The sequence below is a fragment of the Onychostoma macrolepis genome, chromosome 25, assembly GCF_012432095.1.
Source record: "Onychostoma macrolepis isolate SWU-2019 chromosome 25, ASM1243209v1, whole genome shotgun sequence".
Lineage (NCBI taxonomy): Eukaryota > Metazoa > Chordata > Actinopteri > Cypriniformes > Cyprinidae > Onychostoma > Onychostoma macrolepis.
This window is the reverse complement of record NC_081179.1, coordinates 8,150,202-8,173,075: the sequence shown is the minus strand read 5'-3', so window position 1 is coordinate 8,173,075 and position 22,874 is coordinate 8,150,202. Positions and strand designations below refer to the sequence as shown.

At 35.8% G+C, this 22,874-nt stretch overlaps 1 protein-coding gene across 14 annotated transcripts in view; it reads left to right on the top strand.

The window, feature by feature from the left end:
• Positions 1 to 22,601, top strand: part of lrrc4ca (leucine rich repeat containing 4C, genome duplicate a) — a 247,943-nt gene extending 225,342 nt beyond the window's left edge. For 9 of the 14 annotated variants that reach the window (XM_058767438.1, XM_058767435.1, XM_058767436.1 and 6 more), the window contains one exon: positions 1,490 to 6,355. In XM_058767438.1, coding sequence (XP_058623421.1) covers positions 1,544 to 3,487 — 1,944 coding nt within the window. In that variant the 5' untranslated portion in view covers positions 1,490 to 1,543 and the 3' untranslated portion in view covers positions 3,488 to 6,355. Of the gene's footprint in view, positions 1 to 1,489; positions 6,356 to 8,268; positions 8,299 to 14,395; positions 14,468 to 16,433; positions 16,559 to 16,670; positions 19,452 to 20,996; positions 21,554 to 21,897 lie in introns of those variants that run through there. The other 5 variants (XR_009269367.1, XR_009269365.1, XR_009269366.1 and 2 more) reach the window with 5 other exon arrangements.
• Positions 22,602 to 22,874: the final 273 nt, after the last annotated feature.

The window sequence follows — 22,874 nt, the reverse complement described above, 5'->3', positions numbered from 1 at the left end:
AGTAGATTTGCGATGAAAGAATTGATTGTTATGGCAGTCACTATTAGGTTAAGACCAGCACCCTGCTGAGAGGAAGAGGAAAGGCAAGCCAGAGAGTGAAAAGTGGTACAAACAGTTTTGCAGTGCTTTCAACAGGGTGTTGTAATGCCCACAGGGAAGAACATCCATGTTCAACAGCTCTCTTTCACATCCTGCAATCCAAAACCTTTTCTAGTGCTCAGAGTGTCTATGGAGAAAATGTGCTGTGTTTATTTGCAGCACATTTTCATAATCGATTAGTCAGTGGGTTGTCTAAATGACTTGTCGTTCTTGAGGAAGCATTATACAATTAGTGAGATTGAGGGTTATGTCCACTAGACTAGACTTCTGTAGGGGGCGTTCAGATAAGACTTGTTCTTGTATTTAAAATGTTAGGACAGAGTGCAACAAGGTCTCAGTACAAGTTTATAAAACAAGCTGACTGCATGCTAATACTCTCAGGGAAATTGTGTTTTTAAACTAGCATGCTGTTAGGAATGCTAAGGTCATTGCTTTGATTCTCAGGGAATGCAAGATCTGAAAGAATCTATATAGACCCTCGAATACAAGGATAAAACCCATTTTGTTTTGGATAAGATGTACTCTCTTCAAATGCATAAATACATTATGTAAATCTATATGTAAAGCTAAAACAAACATGTGTTTGTCCACCACATCCAGGTTTCTTTCTCAGTCTGGTCACACACGTGCCTTTAGGTATCTCTGAGAGCCTAACGCTCTTGATACGTGGGGTTGATTGAAGGATTGGTAGGTTGGAAGCCATGCTTTTATTTATGCCTCCTCTGCAAGAATAAATAAAGTGACACAGACAGACAAGGCAGTTCATATCTCTCTGACTGAGGAGAGGAGGAAACAGAGAAAGCAGACCCAATTTTGAGGTGCAGCTTTATGTGACTTAGATTGAGAGTGCTGTGCACGCAAAGACATGAACTCACAGACACCACACACACTCAAAAAAATGAAATGGATATGAAACACTCTTCCAAGGTCACCTACGGTGCATGTGTGTGTGAGAAATGTTTTGTCTGTGATTCACTTCCACTAGGCTAGAGGGACTTTAGTGGCTAGACAGAGATTGTTTTTGATGCTGGAGCACCTATACAGCGACTGGCTTCTTCATGTATACCTTAATGGAACAAAGAATGTTCTCTAAATTTTCCACCAGTTTTTCCAATTCACTGATTTATTAAACAATTTTGACCCTTTTGGTGGAGAATTGCACCATGCAAATTGATTGAAGTACAGGTTTTATTGCAGTATTTGTGGCATTACCTCATTTGCATAATTTGTTTAGTGAATCAGACACTGAAGAGCATGTGCAAATAAGCAACAGAAACTCAATAAGATTGAATATGTATGACATTTCAGTGTGTAGTATCTTTTTGTGATTAGTGTCATCTACAGTGGTATTCCAAACCTTATATTATATTCTTTCTCTCGTTTTTTGCAGTTCGGCCTAATAAAACCCTTCCCAAAGAGTGGAGAACCTGTCAGCGAATTATGAATGATAAACAAGATGTCCTCCTCCCTGATGCAGCAGACGATGAGAGGTCCTAGGTGGAACCGGGCCCTGTCCGACCCATTGTTCGTGCTGTCGCTGGCCCTGCAGCTTCTGGTGGTGGCTGGCCTGGTGCGAGCGCAGACCTGCCCCTCCGTCTGCTCTTGTAGCAACCAATTCAGCAAGGTCATCTGTACGCGACGTGGCCTTCGAGATGTACCCGATGGTATTTCCACCAACACAAGGTACCTGAACCTTCAGGAGAACCTCATCCAGGTGATCAAAGTTGACAGCTTCAAGCATCTAAGGCACCTCGAGATCCTGCAGCTCAGCAAGAACCACATCCGCAACATTGAAATCGGAGCTTTCAATGGGCTGGCTAACCTCAACACTCTGGAGCTCTTCGATAATCGTCTAACCACAATCCCCAATGGGGCTTTCGAGTACCTGTCCAAACTTAAAGAGCTTTGGTTGAGGAATAACCCTATCGAGAGTATACCCTCTTATGCCTTCAACCGCGTACCATCGCTGCGAAGGCTGGACTTGGGTGAGCTTAAAAGGCTCTCGTATATTTCAGAAGGTGCCTTTGAAGGCCTCAGCAACCTGCGGTACCTGAACCTGGGCATGTGCAACTTAAAGGAGATCCCCAATCTCATTCCTCTTGTCCGTTTGGATGAGTTGGAGATGTCAGGAAACCAGCTGTCTATAATAAGGCCAGGGTCTTTCAAAGGCCTCGTCCACTTACAGAAACTGTGGATGATGCATGCGCAGATCCAGACGATTGAGAGAAATGCCTTCGATGATCTTCAGTCCCTCGTGGAGCTCAATTTGGCCCACAATAACCTTACCCTCCTGCCTCATGACCTCTTCACCCCACTACACCACTTGGAGAGGGTACACTTGCACCACAACCCCTGGAACTGCAACTGTGACATCCTCTGGCTCAGTTGGTGGCTAAAGGAAATGGTGCCGGCCAATACCAGTTGCTGTGCCCGCTGCTCGTCACCTGTCAGCCATAAAGGGCGCTACATTGGCGAACTCGACCAGAACTATTTCCATTGTTATGCACCGGTGATCGTGGAGCCACCAGCGGACCTGAATGTGACTGAGGGCATGGCAGCAGAACTGAAATGTCGAGCGAATTCTTTGACCTCAGTCAGCTGGATCACGCCCAATGGCTCCATCATGACGCACGGAGCATACAAGGTGCGCATTTCCGTGCTCAACGATGGGACGTTAAACTTTACCAATGTCACAATGCAGGACACGGGAACGTACACTTGTATGGTGAGCAACTCCGCAGGGAACACGACAGCCTCGGCTACGCTCAACGTGTCCTCGACAGAGAACAGCAGCTTCAGTTACTTCACTACAGTTACCGTCGAGACCACAGAAGCAGCACATGATGATGGCCACCCAACGGTACAGCAGAAAGGCGGCCCTACTCCTTCTTCTGGGATTTGGGAGACCTTACCACCGTCCTTCACCACCACTACCACGACAGCACGGACACCACTGTCCACCAAGGCCACCGACAAGACCTACACCATCCCAGTCACAGCCCTGATTGATGGCTCACTCAACACCTTGGATGAGGTCATGAAGACCACAAAGATCATCATTGGTTGCTTTGTAGCCATCACCCTGATGGCGGCAGTCATGCTGATCATATTTTATAAAATGCGCAAACAGCATCACCAGCAGAACCACCACGCACCGACGCGAACCATCGAGATCATCAACGTGGATGAGGATTGTGTAACTGGTGGACCTACCATGGAGGGCCACCTCGCCCTCCCCCCACTGGAGCATGAGCACCTGAATCATTACAACGCCTACAAGACTGCGTACAACCATGCCTCCACCATCAATTCTATACACAGCTCTGCCCACGAACCTTTGCTAATTCGGGCCAGCTCAAAAGACAATGTACAAGAAACCCAGATCTGAACTGCTTTTCATAATGTGGATTAAACAAAGAAAAAAAAGACTTCTAAAACTCTTAAGGAACAGTAAGTGACATATCGATTTTGAAGATTGTCGAAACAAAGACACAGTAGACCGATGCAAGACGTATGAGAAGGATGTTGACAGGTAGACAAGGACATTGGGAGCTGAGTGTACGTCAACCGTTTCAAAAGTGTCTTTACATAACAGAAGTTATTTATTTAAGGAAAATAACTATTGTGGTTTAATCAAGAAAAGATGTGATCTGCAATTATTTTTCCAGCAATTATTTCACCATGTTTTTTTTAATGTTATTTTAAGGGTTGTTGGTTTACTAATATGCTTTTAAACTCTGTTTAAATCTATTGTTCTATACGTGAGGACCCAAGTCATTTGAGGATGAATCTGAAACTTTCCATCTTTCTGAAATCTCAAGATTCACATTTAATGTCGATACTTTTTAAAATCTTAGGTTACAGATTGTCTTATCAGAAAACGTTCACACCATAATTGTTTAAATTGATCATGTTAATTCTAAATGATTCATTTGTTGACTCCCCTTAATTATTCAGTTGTCCTTGCTGAAAAAGAGGCTCTTTAAACTATATTGGTCCGTCTGTTAGCTGGTTTTAGAGGTGTTTTGGTCACTTTTCAACTGGACAGACTGGAAGACAAGCTTTAAACAGCTAATTTTTCAACAGAGATGGCTGCTACAAATTACGTGCAGATGTATGCCTGGCTTTTCCACCCTAAAATTTAGAACAAGGAGCCCTGGAAACGTGTCCCAATTAAAACCGGGCCAAATGTCAGGAACACGTCTATTTGATGCATGCAGGGCAATTTCAAATAATTTCTGTGCTCGGACCAGAAGATTTATGGATTAAGTTAGCGTTTGGAGCCATCCCACATGACCTTAAATACATGTTGAGGCATATCATGCTTAAAATAAGCTTTATTTAAGTCCTTAAACTGTTTTCTGCATTTTCTTTCTCATAGCGTACAACAACTTGGGTTCCTGTGGCAGTTCATCCTTGACACCCAACTAAAGTTTCCCAATACTGAGATGCAGCACACACATTCTATGACAAATTTTATATGGGCAGGGGGCTGAAGATTGTAGGCCTTTATTTGAAGTGGAAAAAGCATAGAGCTGGTACTGACGTAGCACCATTTCCATTTCAATCCACTTGTCTTGGTGCTCTCCATGGATACAGTTGAAGGAAATCATTCTGGAATGGTCTAAAAGCCAGACACAGGACCCTAAATAAGTGGGCAAAGTCAGTGCGGCTCAGATCTAAGGCTTCCAAAGATGCCACAGGTGTGTCTTTATAGATTCTGTGAACCGATTGTGTTTTTTTCCCCTCTCACTAGTTCTTTTTTCTTGAATTCTTTCATATTCTATCTTTCATCATTCTGCGCTGTCAATCTTTTTAGGCAGTTATGCAATTCTTTTTAAACTTTTAAATCATATTCAGTCACTTTAGTTTATTTTCGGTACAGACTGAGGATGATACATCCATCTTCGACTTTACACACGCAGTAGCCTTTGGCTGCAGGGGGAATGACTTGACATTATGAATTAATTTATGAAATCAGAATGGCCTGAGACGGTCACTATAGAAACCAGTGACCTTGGACGGGGTGGGGAGTAGCCAACAGACATTGGCTTGACACTTTAAATGTATTCAGAGTCAAATGGGAGAGCGAGGCTGGGTGAAAGATCCAAAGTGGACTCATTTGAAGTGCATCATTTAATCTATAAAGCAATCTAGAGGTCTATAGGTAATTTGAATTAAACCAATAAACCTGTGACATTTTATTCAGATCCGTAGCGTTTTCGTTTTTGGCCATTCATAATTCATGCAAGGCGCACAGGGGACTGACAAGGAGATTTTTCTCTTGCATTTCTGGACTTAATACAGATGCCAACTTATACCATGTGGCATTTGGTGAACTTTTCCGTATCATATTTTGATCACACACCAGATGCACTCTGATTTTAAAAGATCTAATGCAATTATGCTTGTCAGCTTTGCTATTTCAGATCATTACGAAAAAGTTTTTGAGCGTACCTCCTGCCCACTAGAAGCAAAGGCCATCTGGTACATTTTCTAATCAAGATATCAAAGCGTGCAAAAAAAGACTGTTCTTCATCTGAATATGCTGCTCTTTCGAATCTTAATTCATTTTCTTGTCTTTCTGAATTTAGTTTGCATTGTCACTGAAATTGATGTCAATCTGAACATAAAGCGACAAAAATCCTTATCGTCAATGGAGTTTAGCACAAAAGTAAACCAAGTCATTGGGTTTTCAGTTGCATTTGATTTATTTTAAGGAATAGAATCATTGTCTTAAATTGTCATAATTTTTGGAAAAGGTCTTTGTCGTTTTTTTATAATATGATCATTTTTTATTATAATTTTTGTTTTTCGACTTATTGTGATTTTCTTTTTCTGTATGTTTGTTCAGTCCCTTCATGCAAACACATCTGTGTTTTGGGTTTCAGTTTAGGAGTGAACGAGATGCTTTTCTCTCCGTTTCACGTAACTTCTTTCTTTTCGTCTCTGAGAGGGAATGCTGTTCTAGTGGTAGATTTCTATAAAAATACATTTTGAAAATAAAAACAAAAAAAGACAAAAACAAAACAAAAACTTTTTAAATTTTAATTTTACATGTGCCAACCTGTTCTAAAAGATTAAAAAAAAAAAAAAAAAAGAGCGAGATATGCTGTAAAAGACGACTGGATTGATTTTCATGTAAACATTATTTCATGACCTTTAAAAAAAGATGGAGATCGATTATAGAAATCAGAGTTTGTAGTTCATACACAAGATAAGGTTACAAATAAACTATCATTGTCTTTTCTCTATTGTTTCCTTAGTTTTCTTTCACCAAGGTGTATTGTGTCAAAATGAGATGTAAGTTTATAACACTGTCTTGTATTTCATATTACACCGTTCAGCTTTGAAAAACATATTTATGTATGTTTTAGTGCTTCAAAATGTCTCAAAAACATCATCTTGCTGTGTTTTTCATTGATAGGCAGTATTTAGTGTGTGACTGGCTTCACCAGTTGTTTTTTAATTTTAGACAGTATTACAAATGAGAGAATTGAGAAAAGACGCATGAAATGTTTCCTCCTCGCTGATCTAAAGCAGCTTGACATAGCGCATGTTGCAGTATGAATAAATTTCACTGGCTGCCTCATTGTGTTCGACGATGAGCACAGCAGTGCTGTTTCCCCAGTGCTGTGCTCAGAGACAAATACCTGCGAGACGAAGCTCCACTCGTTTTACTTGTGCCTGACTGTTTTAATGAATATAATTGCAATATTTAAGAGGAGAGGAGGAACATCTGTTTGGATCAATGTAAAGGAGATTTGAGTTGTTACCTTATTTTTCCATCAGACTTTGACTTTATTTTAGCAGTGTTTTATTACAGTAGTTATCTAGAATTTATCACTGAAATAAAGTAGCATTTAATCACTTTTGTATTTAATCATTCAGCAGATGATTTTATTCAAAGAGACAAATGATGAAAAACAAGCAATTTGTCATATGGGAGTCAACAACATTAGCAATGTTGCAATAGCAAATGTTTAATGCAGAGTAGAAACCATATTTTTTTAAATAGTAAAAATAAATATTTGGATATGGCTTTGGGCCTGTATTTTCAGGCCAATGTTGCTTGTTTCCTGCTTCACATTGTTCATTTCCTGATTAACTGTCCTGTGGCTGTCCGTTTAAGACTAATTATGGAGCAGAAGGCCAGTTCACAGAGGTTTGCTCTTGGAACGCTGACCCACAATGCAACAAAAATGTTTTTTGGTATACTGCCAACCCATAGTAGCAACATGTCTCTATTTCTACTATTATGAATTGTTAGCTTAGCCTACTGACCCTTCGCAGTGAGTTTGAACGACAGGCGATCTGACCAATCATAATGCCGAATCCGCCATTTTTTGTCCGACAAACAAACCAGATTTATTTCATGCTATAACTAGTAAAGAGGAAGAGATGATATGTGACGCTTGAACTGAGGCACTACAGCGATATGTCACAACACATTAAAGAGCCACAAAATGGTATTTATTGTTTTAATTTCTTTAAAAAAGAAACAGTTTGAAAGGCTTTGTTTCATATCTACATTGTAAAAAATGGCCGTGGATTTAAAGGTAAAAGACTGTAAAAATGCTAAAGTAAAAATCTGTTAAATGGTTAACGGTAAGTTCCCCTAATATATACGGTGAAAAACTGTATTGGGACATTGCATGCCATTTCACGGTAGTATACTGTTTTTGGAAGTGGAAAAAGAACGTATAATTTACAGTGAATAACCATAAATTGACATTCCTAGAATCCCCTGCGTTACATTTCAAATTTGATGTTTTTTTTTTTGTTTTTAAATAACTATGTTTCTTCTGTTCTATGTTTCTTGTTCATCATGTGACTTTCTCATCACCACCTGCTTTTGGTGGTTATCAGTGTAAATTTTACAGTTTTTTTATATATTTCTTTATTTTTACAGTGTAAAGTAATCTGCTCTGTATTGTCTGTCAGCGCGTTGCCAGTTCCATTCCTCTTTGCTCTGCGATGTATATGATGTACAATGATGTGTGGCGTCAGAGCGCGTGGCTTGTTGGACATAGCAACCATAATGAAGGGACGTGTCTTTGCGAAGGGTCAATTCCTGAATTTTAGTAGAGTTTAGTTTGAATACCAATGTTCATGTTTAATTCTTGAATATTCTTCAAAATAAGAATATTTTGTTGTTGTGTTCCACAGAAGGTCATACAGGTTTGGAATGTCATGAGGGTGAGTACGTTTTTCGGCTTTAAGAAAAAAAGATGTTTTGGACAGTTTCTTAATCGTTATTCCCCGGGTTGTTGTTCAGCTCAAATGTTTATTGACTCTAGCAAAGGACTGACACATCTGCGCATTCAAATCTTTGCATTTCATTAACAATGTGTAGCGGCGGCAGAGAGCAAAGCCATCATTGCGAAGACAACAGGCACATTCACACAGAGCTGCACAATTCACTCGGCAGCAATTAACTGCGCGTTTTTGTTTTGATTAAAATTCGCTGTGCGCCCTTTGTAGTCCTTCGTACTTTGCATGTTATTGTTTTCCGAACACTTCCCTCGAGTTTCTTTCTCTCTTGCTCGGTATTAGCCCTGTCTGTGAACTTATGCACTGCATCTTCCCTTTCATCTCCCAATTGTGTCCTGAACACAACTTTATGCTGAATAGCTGCATAAAAAGAGGAAAACGGATGTCCCCCGATACCGCTCATGTAAAATGTCTTTTTGTATTTGCTAAAGGTGGTTTAAAAACACTCGAGGGAGTGAATAGCTTACTGTAGCGCTTGGAAAACCTGGGTCTGTGGGTCATGGATATGTATGTGTGCCGATTAAAGAAGGACACATATGTCCAGGCAAAATGAGCAACATTTGGCCTCTACAGCCTATGACCAAATCACCAGCATGCCCTTGTCAGCCTGACAGAACTGCCCTAGGTCTCTGACGGCTGCTCTAAAGGCTGGACAGGTCTGATTCGCTCCCATTGCCAGGAATGGACTGGCCACAAAGAGTATTGGGCTTATCCTTATTTATACTGGATTTAGTTGATATACTCAATTTAAAATAAAATGTTTAATTTATAATATTTATATCAATAAATACATTTTAATTGAAGATTAATATATATCCATTTAAATATAAAATGTATAATATAAATTGGTATAATATGCATTTATAAATGAAATTAGATTTAATATAACTATTTTAAATATTATAATAGCTAAGCAAATTTATATCTGAAATGTAATATTAATATATATCATTTAATTAAATATTATTAATACATTACATGTACAATATATATTTACATGTAATATTTATGAACTTGAATATAAGTAAAAAATTATAAATTAGATTCATATATATATATATATGTGTGTGTGTGTGTGTGTATATGTATAAGCATAAATATTAATGCTTATAATATTGTTTATTATTATTATTATTATTATTATTATTAACTATATACATATGTTATACATATATGTATACACATTTTTATTTACATTTAATATTTAGCTTTTTAAATATAAAATATACATTATTTAATATTACTTTACTAAACAAATTTTGAATAGTTTAATAATTCTATTATTAAACTATCTATATTATTATTATTATTATTATTATTATTATTATTAAAGGGTTGTAATTATTATTACGGTCATTATAAATTTGCTGCCTGCAAATGCAGTGAACAATAGTTTATGGGAAATGATTAATACTGCAGGTCACAATTTGAAGACAATTAAAAACATATAAGTATGTGCCGTGGGCCGGTCCATCCCTGCCCATTAGATAACCAACATAATCCTGTTTTAATATTTACATTAATGATTTGCGTTATAATTACATCAGCTTCCTCTCTCCTGGTCACATACATTAATCACTGCTCTCGGTAATCAGATCTATTAATCAAGCGAGCAATTAACAGCAATGTGTTGCTCCCTAAGGTAAAACAAATGTCTCACACCACATTTATTTAACATGTATGCTTTTTGCTTTGTTGCCTGTTATTGTGTGTGTGTGGGGGTTCAATCTTCTGGACATCCAATTAACTTCCAGCTAAATATTTGTAGATGGGAGAGGATCTGAAAGGCGTTTGCAGGAATTCTAGCAGGAATCCTTTCTCCCTTCATTAAGAGACGGGTAATTAGTTTATTCCAGACTGAGCGTGAGATGTGAGAATAATTAGTTCCATCTAATCATGTGGAAAAGTGCTGGAATGGATCCACAGCTCTGATCCGTCAGCAAACATTCGACAGACAAACAGAGTGATGAACGAGGGATGAATGGATGTAATTGGCCGATTTAGAGCATCGCCACGCCTCGCTCCACCGTGTGCGGAGTCTGCTATTGCCAACACACTACAGAGACACATTATTCCTGTTCATATTTCATCAGACTTTCACACAAACATAAAAGAACTTTTCAGTTTCCTTTAGATTACTTAAAACTTTTCATCCACTCTAGTCTGACGTCACCAGAAATATTTTCCGTACTGAGTTTTGCTTCAAGGCAAAATACATAAAATATTATTTTTCAGAATAAGATTTTTACTTATTCATATGATGATGATGATGTTTAATTTATGCAGGAAAGTAAAAAATGAATAATAATAATAATAATCATGTATTTAAAAAAATAATATTGATTCTAATATGCTTACATTGATTCAAATAAAATTTAAATAAATGCTTTATATATATTAATTATAATGATAAAGTATAATAATTATTATACTTCATTTAAAATGTTACCTACAAACGTATTTAATGTAATAACATTAATTCTAATTAATATTTCATATTTAAATTGATACATATTAAATTTCAAAAATGTTTAGTACTAGTGCTGTCAAGCGATTAATCGCGTCCAGAATAAAGTTTTTGTTTACATAATATATGTGTGTGTATACTGTGCATATTTATTATGTATGTATAAAGACACACACAAACAAAATATTTACAAGTATATATTTATATTCATATAAATTATATCATATATAAATATATTTAATGTATAAAAGTAACATATTTTTCTTAAATATATAAATACGCATGTGTGTCTTTATATATACATAATAAATATACACAGTACACACATATATTATGTAAGCAAAACTTTTATTTTGAATGTGATTAATCACGATAATAATAAGCATTTATAATTATTACACTTTATTTAAAATTTGTTACAGATATGTATTTGATATAATAATATTCTAATTAATATTTTATATTTAAATTGATAAATATAAAATTTAAATAAATGTATACATATGCATGTATATAGTTAATAACATTTTTAAGCAATTTCTCATAACATACAAATAATGTATGTGATAGTAACTGTTTTAAAATGAAGTTTACTCACTAACAAATATGAATCATACTTTTGATGAGTGGGGAAAAAAAGCTTTTCTGTTTTCCAGAGCACAAATATTGGTCAGTGCATCAAGAGCATTTTTTTATTATTATTAATTCTTTCATTCTTAACCATTTTATATGCATCGCACGCTTACAAACTGAAGAAAAGGGCTTTGTTACCCAGAGGCAACAAGCAACAGAGGGTTAACTCTGAACAACGAATGCCATTTTAGACAAACCTCTTTAACGACACACCAGCAGGACGTCTGCCTTTTTATGGCTCCTTTGAAGCTCTCCAGACAACTTAGTGTCAACTTATGAATCCAGTTAATAATACTTAGTAATTAGGCGACTGGGAAATACAAAGCGCTTTTCATAAATGTCCTTTTTATGAGGCAAAACCAGAGCTTTGAGCATGTTTAATGACTTCTACAGTAAATAGTCTTGCCTCCGTACACTGTGACAAATTCCCCAAAGTGTTCACTTTGAGAATGTCACATGGTCGTAAATTTTTGGTTCCACTTCATATCCTGCTTCAATGTAGTCCGCTACTTGTAATAATGGCAGTAACAGAAGCAATTTGTGAGCACAGATGTGTGAATGTATGGGGAAACTGTGCCAAGAATTGAAGAGAGAGAGGCAGGTATGAGTATGACAAATATATATGAGTTTTTTGTTTTTACAAATTTATGGATACATCTGTGAAATATAACTCCGCTGTACACTCTAGTGAATCCGACATGCCGTATTTAAGCTGTGATTGTAAAACAACAATATCCAGAATCACGTTCAGAAGGGATGCTTGATTTTAGATTAACAATTTCCTGCGACACAGACACACGCATATTTGTTTAATCCGGTTTATGTGCTGCTCGATTCCATCCTGGAGCCGAGCAGATCAAGAGGAAATTCGAGGGCGCGAGAGAGCTTCCACAAACCATCTGCGGCCATCTGCTCTCTGGTGAAACCTGACATAGCAACAGACCTCTAGTGGAGTGCAAATGTCAGTTACATTTGCCAGCGTGCCTATGATCTGAATTTCAGCGAGTATATGCTGTAATTAAATTAGAGGAGGAACTTCTGTGCATGGCTCTGAGGAATGTCTTGCACTTTTTGTGACTTATGGGGCCTGAAGACAAATGATCATGGAGACATGATGGAAAAAAAAACATTTGTCACTTTAATTTACAAGATGGAATAATCAAATAATGGTAAAATAGGCTTTGTTTGAGATCTAAAGACATTTAGAGAAAGATATTTATTTGCAAAGCTAGCAGCCATTTGCAAAATAGATTCATATAATGTTGTCACATCAAAAAACATTATTATTTGTTGTCGCGTCTCTGTGTATAGTAAGTATAATTTGACATTCACAAACTGATGCATAGATTATGATGTAGATAGTTATAACTAGTCAAAAAAATAAATAAATAAATAAAAAAAAATAACCCTGCAATGCAATCATCAGTAGCACACTTCTCTTTACATTTATTTATTTCTCAAAATGTCACAGTATATTTTAGCAAGTTATGTATTAATCACCATATATAAATTAAATAAAAAAAAACATAGATTGATCATCGCAATCAGTAACACAGTCATTCATTCATTCATTATTTTATTTTAGTCATCCTCTGCCACAGTATATTTTAGCAAATTATGTATTAATAATCACCATGTATAAATTAAATTAAAAAAGAATGATCATTGCAATGCAGTCTTCGGTAACACTTTATTTATTTGTTTAATTCATTCAGTCATTCATCGTTTATATATGCAATTTTGCCTTATTTGAAAACTGACACAATATATATATATATATATTTTTTTTTTTTTTTTCCCAGACATTATGCATTGATCACCACATCTAAATTAAATATAACATTATTAATACAGATGCATACCAATTTATGAGGTAGTAGAAGTTAGAACTACTCAAAGATATTTGTTTCTCTTTAAAATAAATGGAAAATAAATACAAATATTACATTTATTTATTTACAGTCATGGCCAAAAATATCGGCACCCTTGGTAAATATGATCAAAGAAGGCTGTGAAAATTAATCTGTGTTGTTAATCCATTTTATCTTTTATTAAAAAAATTCACAAAAATCGAATCTTTCATTGGATAATAAGAATTTAAAATGGGGGGAAATATCATTATGAAATAAATGTTTTTCTCTAATACACATTGGCCATAATTAACGGCACCCTTTTATTCAATACTTTTTGAAACCTCCATTTGTGATGAGCTTAGAGAACACGTGACAAGAGATCAGAGACCATTCCTTCATCCAGAATCACTCCAGACCCTTTAGATTCCCAGCTTCATGTTGGTGCTTCTTCTCTTCAGTTCACTCATTTTCTACAGGGTTCAGATCAGAGGACTGGAATGGCCAGCAGAAGCTTGGTTTTGTGCTCAGTGACCCATTTGTGTGTTGTTTTTGAGGTTTGTGTTTGGATTATTGTACGGTTGGAAGACCCAAACATGGCCCATTATAAGATTTCTAACAGAGTCAGTCACTTATTGATTTTTTATCTGTTGGTATTTGATAGAATCCATGATGCCATGTGTCTAAACAAGATGTCCAGGGCCTCCAGCAGAAATATAGGCCCACAAAAATGCTGCTAAAAAGCTCATTTTTTAGTTTCATCTGACCATAGAAGCCAGTCCCATTTGAAGTTCCAGTCATGTCTGACAACTGAATATGCTGGAGTTTTTTTTGGATGAGTGAGGAGAATTTACAGTCATTTTTTCTTATATGACAACAATTTACAATAGCAAACATTAATTATGTACTAATCAGCATTTATAAATTAAATTTAATATAATAATGTAGTATACCTTATCATAATTTGATTAATTAGCATGAAATGTCACTAATTAAATATATATAATATTTTTGTTGATTGACATGTCTTATCATGATTGCTACTAAATACATTTTTGGTATTTTTTCCTAGATAACTTTTTGTTTTCCATGGAAGATTAGAAGACATGGATTTGGAATTCGTAAATAATGGAAGAATACACAGGTGAACTATCCCTTTAAGCCTCTTTTGTCTCCTCTCAAGGTGAGTGTTTGAGTTTCCATCAGTGTGTCTGGGGGGTGTGCTGGGGCTCTTGTCGGGGGTCCCGCTGTTAGCAACACAAGAGCATTTAGTCATCGTAGACAGGCAGACAGCTGTGGTTGGGCACAAGGACCCTGTTGCTAGATTAATATCCCTTGCAAGATCGAGCTGCAGCCCCGGAGATGCCGGAAAGAAGAGCTGACTCGACTACATCAAGCCTGGAGCTGGATTTAGGGCCATTTTATTGATATATCACAAAAGTTTAAACTGCAATGAATTTTAAAAGACTGTACGTATAGATTTCTATAGGCCCATATGAGCCGCTTTCAGCAGATAACTGTTGTGTTGCAGTATTTTTTGCCTTATCTATGCTTTGTGTAAATCGTGTGACAGCTTTAGCTTTGCACATGATTAGGATGTCAAGAGAGGCAGCACTTCCCCTGATCCTTTTTACTGTACAACTGGAAAACGGGAGATTATTAAGACGTGAGGGTTTTTTGAATTAAGAAAAAACTCAATTTTATGTAATGCTTCAATTTTAAAGGAATAGTTGAAAATTAGCCATCCAAGATGTAGATGAGTTTGTTTCTTCATCGGAACAGAATTGGAAAAATTTAGCATTACTTGCTCACTAGTCGATCCTCTGCAGTAAATGGGTGCCGTCAGAATGAAAGTCCAAACATTTGATTAAAACATCACAATAATCCTAGGGACCACAGAAAATAATCCTAGGGAATGCAGAAAACGCAGACGGAATTGCGGAATCCAGTCATAAAAACGGAATTTACTGTATAGTGCAGAATGTCACGGAATTTGCCAAATTTTGGATGGATATATCAAAAGTAGGTCAGTGCACTTAAATGAAAACACGAAATGGAAAACATCCGTGAATATTAAGCCACAAAATACAATTTGAATATGAATCCTGCATGTTCTGCTCGTCTCTGTGTGAATGAATGGTGCAGACGTGCGGTTTCGTTTATTACATAAATACTGACGCTCGCAGTGTTTTCAGTCTCTGCTGCTTCAATATATGAGTACATGAACACATGAACGTAATCTAAGAGTCACTTCATGAGCATTTTACCTATTGTCATATCATATACAAACAGAAACCTCAAGGTCTTCACAGCAACCCGTTAAAATAAAAGTTTGATTTAACCTGAAGAAACTGTGATAGAAATATATTACTTAATGTAATGACTGTATTACTACTACTAATAAAAGTATTATTAAAACATTATTTTTAAAGGAACATTTACCAGAAAAAAAAAAAAAAAATGTTTACCAGAATTTATTTAGCAGAAAAATTTAAATACAAAATAAAATAAAAAATATTTTTATATAAAATCAATTAAATAGAGATGCTTTTGATCATTGATATTTAATGAGACCATTCAAATGAAATCCAGAAAATTAATGGAAAACAGAATTTAGTAAAAAATATTTGAATTTGAGGGAAAAATGAAAAAATTCATATTTTTTTAATAAATTGCTGTTTGATTTCAAATAATTAGACATGTTTTTTGATGAATAAAATTTTATTTAACCATTAAGATAGTCTAGAAAAAATAAAACATGAAATAAAACTGAATTCAGAAAAATTAAAATGGAAAAAATGGAATTTGGAAAAAGAAAAATCAGATTTCATAGGGCCCTACAATAATCCACACGACTCCAGTCTGCCAATTAATGAATTGTGAAGCAAAAAGCTGTGTGTTTGTAAGAAACAAATCCATCATTACGATGGTTTTAATGTCAAACTGTTGCCTCCTGCTAAAAGCCCTCTCCATATTATTGCTTTATCCAGTGAAAATGATGTCTCATCTGAATCAGGAGATAAATAGGAACAGATCAAGCACTGTTTACATGCAAAAACTGTTCTGGAGTTGTATGGATTACTTATGAATTACTGTGATGTTTTTATCAGCTGTTTGGACTCTCATTCTGACAGCACCCATCCACTGCAGAGGATCCATTGGTGAGCAAGTGATGAAATCTCCAAATCTTTTCCAATGAAGACACAAACTCAACATATTCTTGGATGGTCAGAGAGTGAGTACATTTTCATTTGCATTTGTAAAGTAAACTTTAATTTTTGGATGAACTGTCTAAACTCTCTAAATCCATATTTGCCTTTTCTCTCTCTATTTAAACCTCCTTACAGCACTTGTTTTGAGCCTCATGGGGGAAGCAGAGTAATTGTTTTACGAACAGTCATTCCAGAGTTCAGTGGAGATACAGTTCAGGTCACGGTCATGAATGTGGACCCTCTTTAGAGAAAACAGTTTTTACACCCATATTCTATTAAATATTATAGTTTTCCCCTTGTTCGTAGCTTTTGATCTGCCTATATTTTCATGTTCTGCAGGGTTTGTAGAGTATTTACACTTAACCCACTTTGAAAAACATGATCTATTGGACCAAGTTCTTGCAGTAGCATTGTCCTACATGACTGATTCTGTAGACGTTGCCAAGAAGACACTCCTTTATCTCAGCTCATATTGGCCATATGTTTCCCCTGCCAATCAATCCGAAATTATTTTGTCAGGAAAATTGCATTTCCTCTAATTCAATTGCATTCAATTTCATCAAGCGTTTTTAGGCCAAAGGTATACATTCCACGTCTTTAAATCAATGATGTAAGAGGAAAGGTTAGAGCTAAAGAGGAAATAGTAAAAACACTCAAAGCCACTACATGATGAATAATCAAAAAGGCCACTCGAATGGAATAAAGGACTTGTATTTCAAAACATAAAGGTTTATAGGTCTTTTTCAGGCAGAAATGGCTTTGGAGTAAACAAACTTGTTGTGTCCTTCATTATCGGCTATATGTGGTATAATACTCTGTCTTTCAGCCATAAAGAATAAACAAACTACTTGAGTTGTCAGTTATCAAACGATGATGACCAGCGAATGATGTTTTTTCCACACAAAACTATTGTAGGAGTTTATAGAAGGCTACATGAACCACTTTTAACATAAACTTAAAATGATGAGCTACAAATGTAAATTGTGTAAAGATGATAAATCATTTTCAAATAATAAATAACGTTTTACGTTTTTTTATATAAACATAGGTAACTCATTGGTTTTCTTTTCTTTAAGCGTTTAAGTTGGAGACTTCTTGCCCTTGACCTCTAAGGTCTTCACGTTATTTCACTTCCACCGGATAATTAAGCTTGATCAATATCAGCAGAGGGAAAAACAGGAAGTGTGCCATTATATTAAACACCATCAGCGAGATGGAGAACGTCATGGCGCTTAATCATCTCTGGCTGCATCTGTTTCAGATAACGCCACATGTATTGATCTGTGTCTGGTGTCCACTGTGAAGCCGTGCAAAATTAATCAGAATCAAAATCAATGCAAAACAAGCTTGCACGGTGGGTAATGATAAATGGAGCAGTCTTTGAAAGTATCATAAAGAACTCATGAACCATCAAAAGAATAAACAACTAAATATCACCGCCTAGCCTCGGCAGCTGATGAGATCGTTGAGCAATTAAATTCAATCAATAACTCCATTGGGCAAACAGGAAGTGAGCTATACTTTGAACATCATCACTGAACATCTGAAAAAAAGGATTATGACTCTAATAATTATTTTAAGCTTCATTTGACCTCATCCAACACCATGTTTATTGATTTGTCAACATAACGTTTTGTACAGTCATGCAAAGACCAATTACTCTACTTACATGATGCATAACTTTCATAAATATCAATAGTCTCATTTGGCCAATTCTCTTCTAAAATAATTAGCTGAGACTTCAGAGCATCAGACTGCAAAAAACGGCCACCAATGCGAACTATGACAATAATTTAAGGTCGAATTGCTATTGGCAGCAGTTTCAAAAACTTGCGTCCATAATATGCGGTTTTGTCAGATATTTTGTTCATCTCCCGTGTGCCAGTGGGTGTGGTTGTTCGCAAACAAATGACTCCTATGAACTGGGGATCAAATGATTCACTAAACTCGCTCACAAGTTAGGGCTGAATATCTGAACGATATTCAATAATTCAAAACTCGTTACTGAGTTGGCAAATGTCTCCCTCCCAGGACTGCAAATCGTTTTTTCAGGTATATTCGAAATTAACGTATGAACTGTGTTTTTTATTTATCCAATCAAAATGATTCACTTAACTCAAACTCACTCGTAGGTTAGCGGTTTGTTTGAATGAGAGTCAAGTACTGTGTCCCAAATGACGCACTATACACTATGTACTTATGCACTATGTACTCAACCATGTAGTTTATGAATTTCATGAAGGTTATTATGACATTAATAATCAGAGTCTGATCGTCCTGCGCCCTTCACCACTTAATTAAAGCTGTGACAGTTGAGTCCATGAAGTGTCCAACATTCCACACTCGGCTATTTAAGTGTATCATTTGGGTATTTAAAGTGCACTTTTTCTTTTTGGAATTTTCAGGGTGAACGCACTACTCGCACTATTTATACAACAAAACGTCATAGAATAGTGCATAAGTACGGAAAGTATTTGGGACGCACCTAATTCAGAATTGTTAATGAGATTTCAACTGACTGTAACATGTCTAGTCTGTGTTCATTGTGTTTTTCAGTTCTGCCTGCCTGTGACCTAGTTTTCCTGAGTTGCCCTGATTAGTTCATTCGTTTCCACCTGTGTTTAATAATTATCTTGTTTGTCTCTGTTCATTTAAGTCCCGTGTTCTCCTCAGTTCCTTTGTCCTGTATTACATATGTTTCATGTTGGTTGTGCTGCGTTTTCTGAGTTTCTCCTGTGGATTTATTAAAATACTTATTTGAAGTTCCCTGTCATCGTGTGCTCCTCACAGCACCAACTAACACCGTTACATTGACTCCCTCCCTGGATTATTTATTTTTAACGAATTAAAGATAATTGTTCACAACATAGTTTTGTTGGCTTGTGTGCACTAGTGTTCCAAACACAGTGGAATTATGAAGTGTTTTTTATTTTTTATTTATTTTTTTATTATTATTATTCAGTCAAAATTATTCACTAAATTTGAACTCGCTCATAGGTTAGCGTTTTGTTTGAATGAGAGTCAATCATTCAGACTCGTTACTGAGTCATAAAGACTCCCCCCTGTATGCAAGTCTTTTTTTTTTCAGGTTATGTCCGAAATTAACTGTAAATAATTATTTATAATAATAATAATAACAGTTTAGCACTGTCCAGTTGTAACGGTGGATTGATTTATAGGAATTTTTCAATTTTAGTTTTAGGTGCCAATGGCTACTTAGTACTGTAGCCTTTTTTCTGTAGCTCTGTGCTTGCTTTTGCTCACTTAGGGTGGAGATTTGAATAAACCCTTAACCCTAAGTATTAAACTTTGGCATGTAACTCATCCCACACAATGTTCATGCTACAGACATGATGATGGCTGAGGATATGTGCTGTTACTTCAAGCAATTTTTGCCTGGCGGATGATAAAATGGGAGAAAGAAATCCCACTGACTTACAGTGAATGAACAACTCAAGTCAAAATATCAAAGCTTCTTGGGGGTGGACTCTTTTGACTTGGGCCAGCATGCAACCATCCAGAACACCTTAGCAACTGCATGGCAGTGCTCCGGCAACCGCCCACAGCAGCCTAGCAGCGTGCCAGAACCACACACTTTTTCTTCTGTAAAACTTTGTTAGATGTTTTGGAATGTAAGCACACCTCTTTCTATAATACATAATGCATTATACTGCATGCATAATACATCATATAATACATAATTGACATCTTGCTTTTTATAATGCCTACATATACAGAGAGATTTTAAAACATGTTATTCAGTTCAATCAATTTATTAATCTAATGTAATCCATCTGAAATAATTTTGGTCAATGTAATGCATCATTGCTGAAAAAATAAATAAATAAAAAAAATAAAATAAAATAAAAACGTACTGATTCCACACATTTAAATAGTAGTATTAAAATATATACAATATATTTATATATATTAAATATATACAATATATAGATTATTTTTTCAAATATTTACAAATAATTTGCATATAAACAGATGAATTACAAAAATATATTAAATTACATGCATACAACCCTTTCGTAACAGACCTAAAGAATTAATCTATGCTGAATAAAAGTATTAATAAAAAATGTCTTATTAAATTGTTCAGTCAGACCTCATTCTTACATTTCAACCTAAATCATGTATTATGTTGCCATTTCTTATAAAATTATCATACAAAGCCAGTTTTTATTCATATGTCATGCTAGGTAAATGGACTGACTCATGGTTAATGTATGGTAGTGAAGTTTTTGGAGCAAACCATAATATGATATAGAAAGTAACCTGTGATCGTTTCCATTTTCAAGGCTGGCATTCAGAAATGTTTATGAGGTAATCAACTTTTTCATCTCAATGAAATGATTATAGTTCATGAACCATCTAAGGTTTTCATAGGGAACAGCTAAATGTCAGCGTCCACTTGATATGATATCCACACTATAACACTATCAATTCCACCAGGGTCGAGAAATCCCATCAGAAAAGCCATCTCCACAGAGCAGAGCCCCCCCTTTCCTCAAAGCAGCTTGTGAAAAACACTCAGCTGGTATTGGATTAAGGAAAGCAGCCAAAACGTCAATGAACAAACCCCAGCACCTCTTGAAAGGATTACATCTATTGACATTTTGACATTTGTATACACAAATTATATCCACGTTTTGGAGAATTGAGATGTCTGTCTGACTGCCAAAAAGAGTGGAGAGGGAGGGCCGGTTTCAGTCTTGACTGACAGAGACAAGTTTCCTCCAGTGACATGATAGATTGGCAATTGAACTCAAAGTCAAGTCAAAATGATGTGTGAATTCACAAGTTTAATCTCACAACAGACCACAAAAAATAAACAAACAAACAAATAAATGAATGAATGAATAAATAAATAAATAAATAGAACAAAATAAATATACTATAAGGAATCAGGAATGAAATACGTGTTTATTTGTTTGTTTGTTTATTTATTTGATTTACTCATTATGTTTAAATAAATAAATACATTTTAAAAAGTGTTAAAAAATGTTCATGCCTAATCCTGTGTGTGTGTGTGTGTGTGTGTGTGTGTGCGTGTGTGCATGTGTGCGTGTATTTATTGATTTATTTATTCTAAATAAATAAATAAATAAAAACTATATAAATTAATATATTACATGGAATCAGAAATGAAATACTGTTCATTTATTTGTTTATTTATTTTATTTACTCATTGTGTTTTCATAAATAAATAAATAAATACATAAATAAATAAACAATTTTTTCTATGCCTAATCCCGTATCGTATCTCCATCATTATTATTGTATAAAGTCTGCTGTTTGTGTACTTTGATCATTTCCCATGATGCCTTGTTTTCTATTTGCTTCTCTTTTCTAGATTTTTTTGGTCTGGGCCACAGCTGTCTCCACAGCTGAAAAGACGGTCCCCAGCTGCAAAAAGTGTTACGATTCCATGTGGTGCAATATGTTTGATTCATCCCAAGAAAACAAGCACATTATTTACTAATTCATTGTCCAGTTCAGCATATTTCTAGGTGAGACGCCATATGTGAAATTTTGGAGGTGAGCAAGCAGAACTTTGCCATGTAGCTTCCCCCTTTGTTTTCCCCAAAGGATTTGCATTATTTATTCACACATCTCAAAACTCTGGGCCAGGGGTCATATCATAACCTTTTCCATATGTTCACTGCTGACGATGACACATACAGTATAAGGAAACAACAACAGCCTTATGCGGCATGCTCTCAAATATTTAAGCAACATTAAAAAATAACCTCTGTTATATGATTGGTATGCATGCATATGCTGTGTTATGAAAAGTTATTCGTTCTACTTACATTTCTAACTGCATATTCCAGACACTATCTTGCCTGTAAACATTTCACACGACTGTGTGCACAAGATAAACAGCATCTGCAAAGTAAACAGATATAGAGGTAGATATATTTTGTTAGTCTCTTGAGAGACGAATACATGTGAAAGCAGACACCAGCCATGTATTTGAAAATCATAGCTCAGTGCAGTCAAGTTAACTCAACAGGGAGATGGGGGCTAGTTGTCACAAGGGCTGTATTTGATGACCAGGTTTTGAGTCAAGAATCCAGTTACACACACACACACACACACACACACACACAAACACACACATAGACAGACAGACAGACAGACAGACAGAGACAGATCTATCTATCTATCCATCTATCCATCTACCTATCTATCTCAAATGAGTGTCGGTATGGGATTCCCATTATACTCAAAAGGTCAACATTTGTTCAATAATCTTGTATTTACAGTATATTTTTGAAAGAGCACTTTGAGACTGGTTGGAGAAATGCCAGACATGGTAAGTTTACT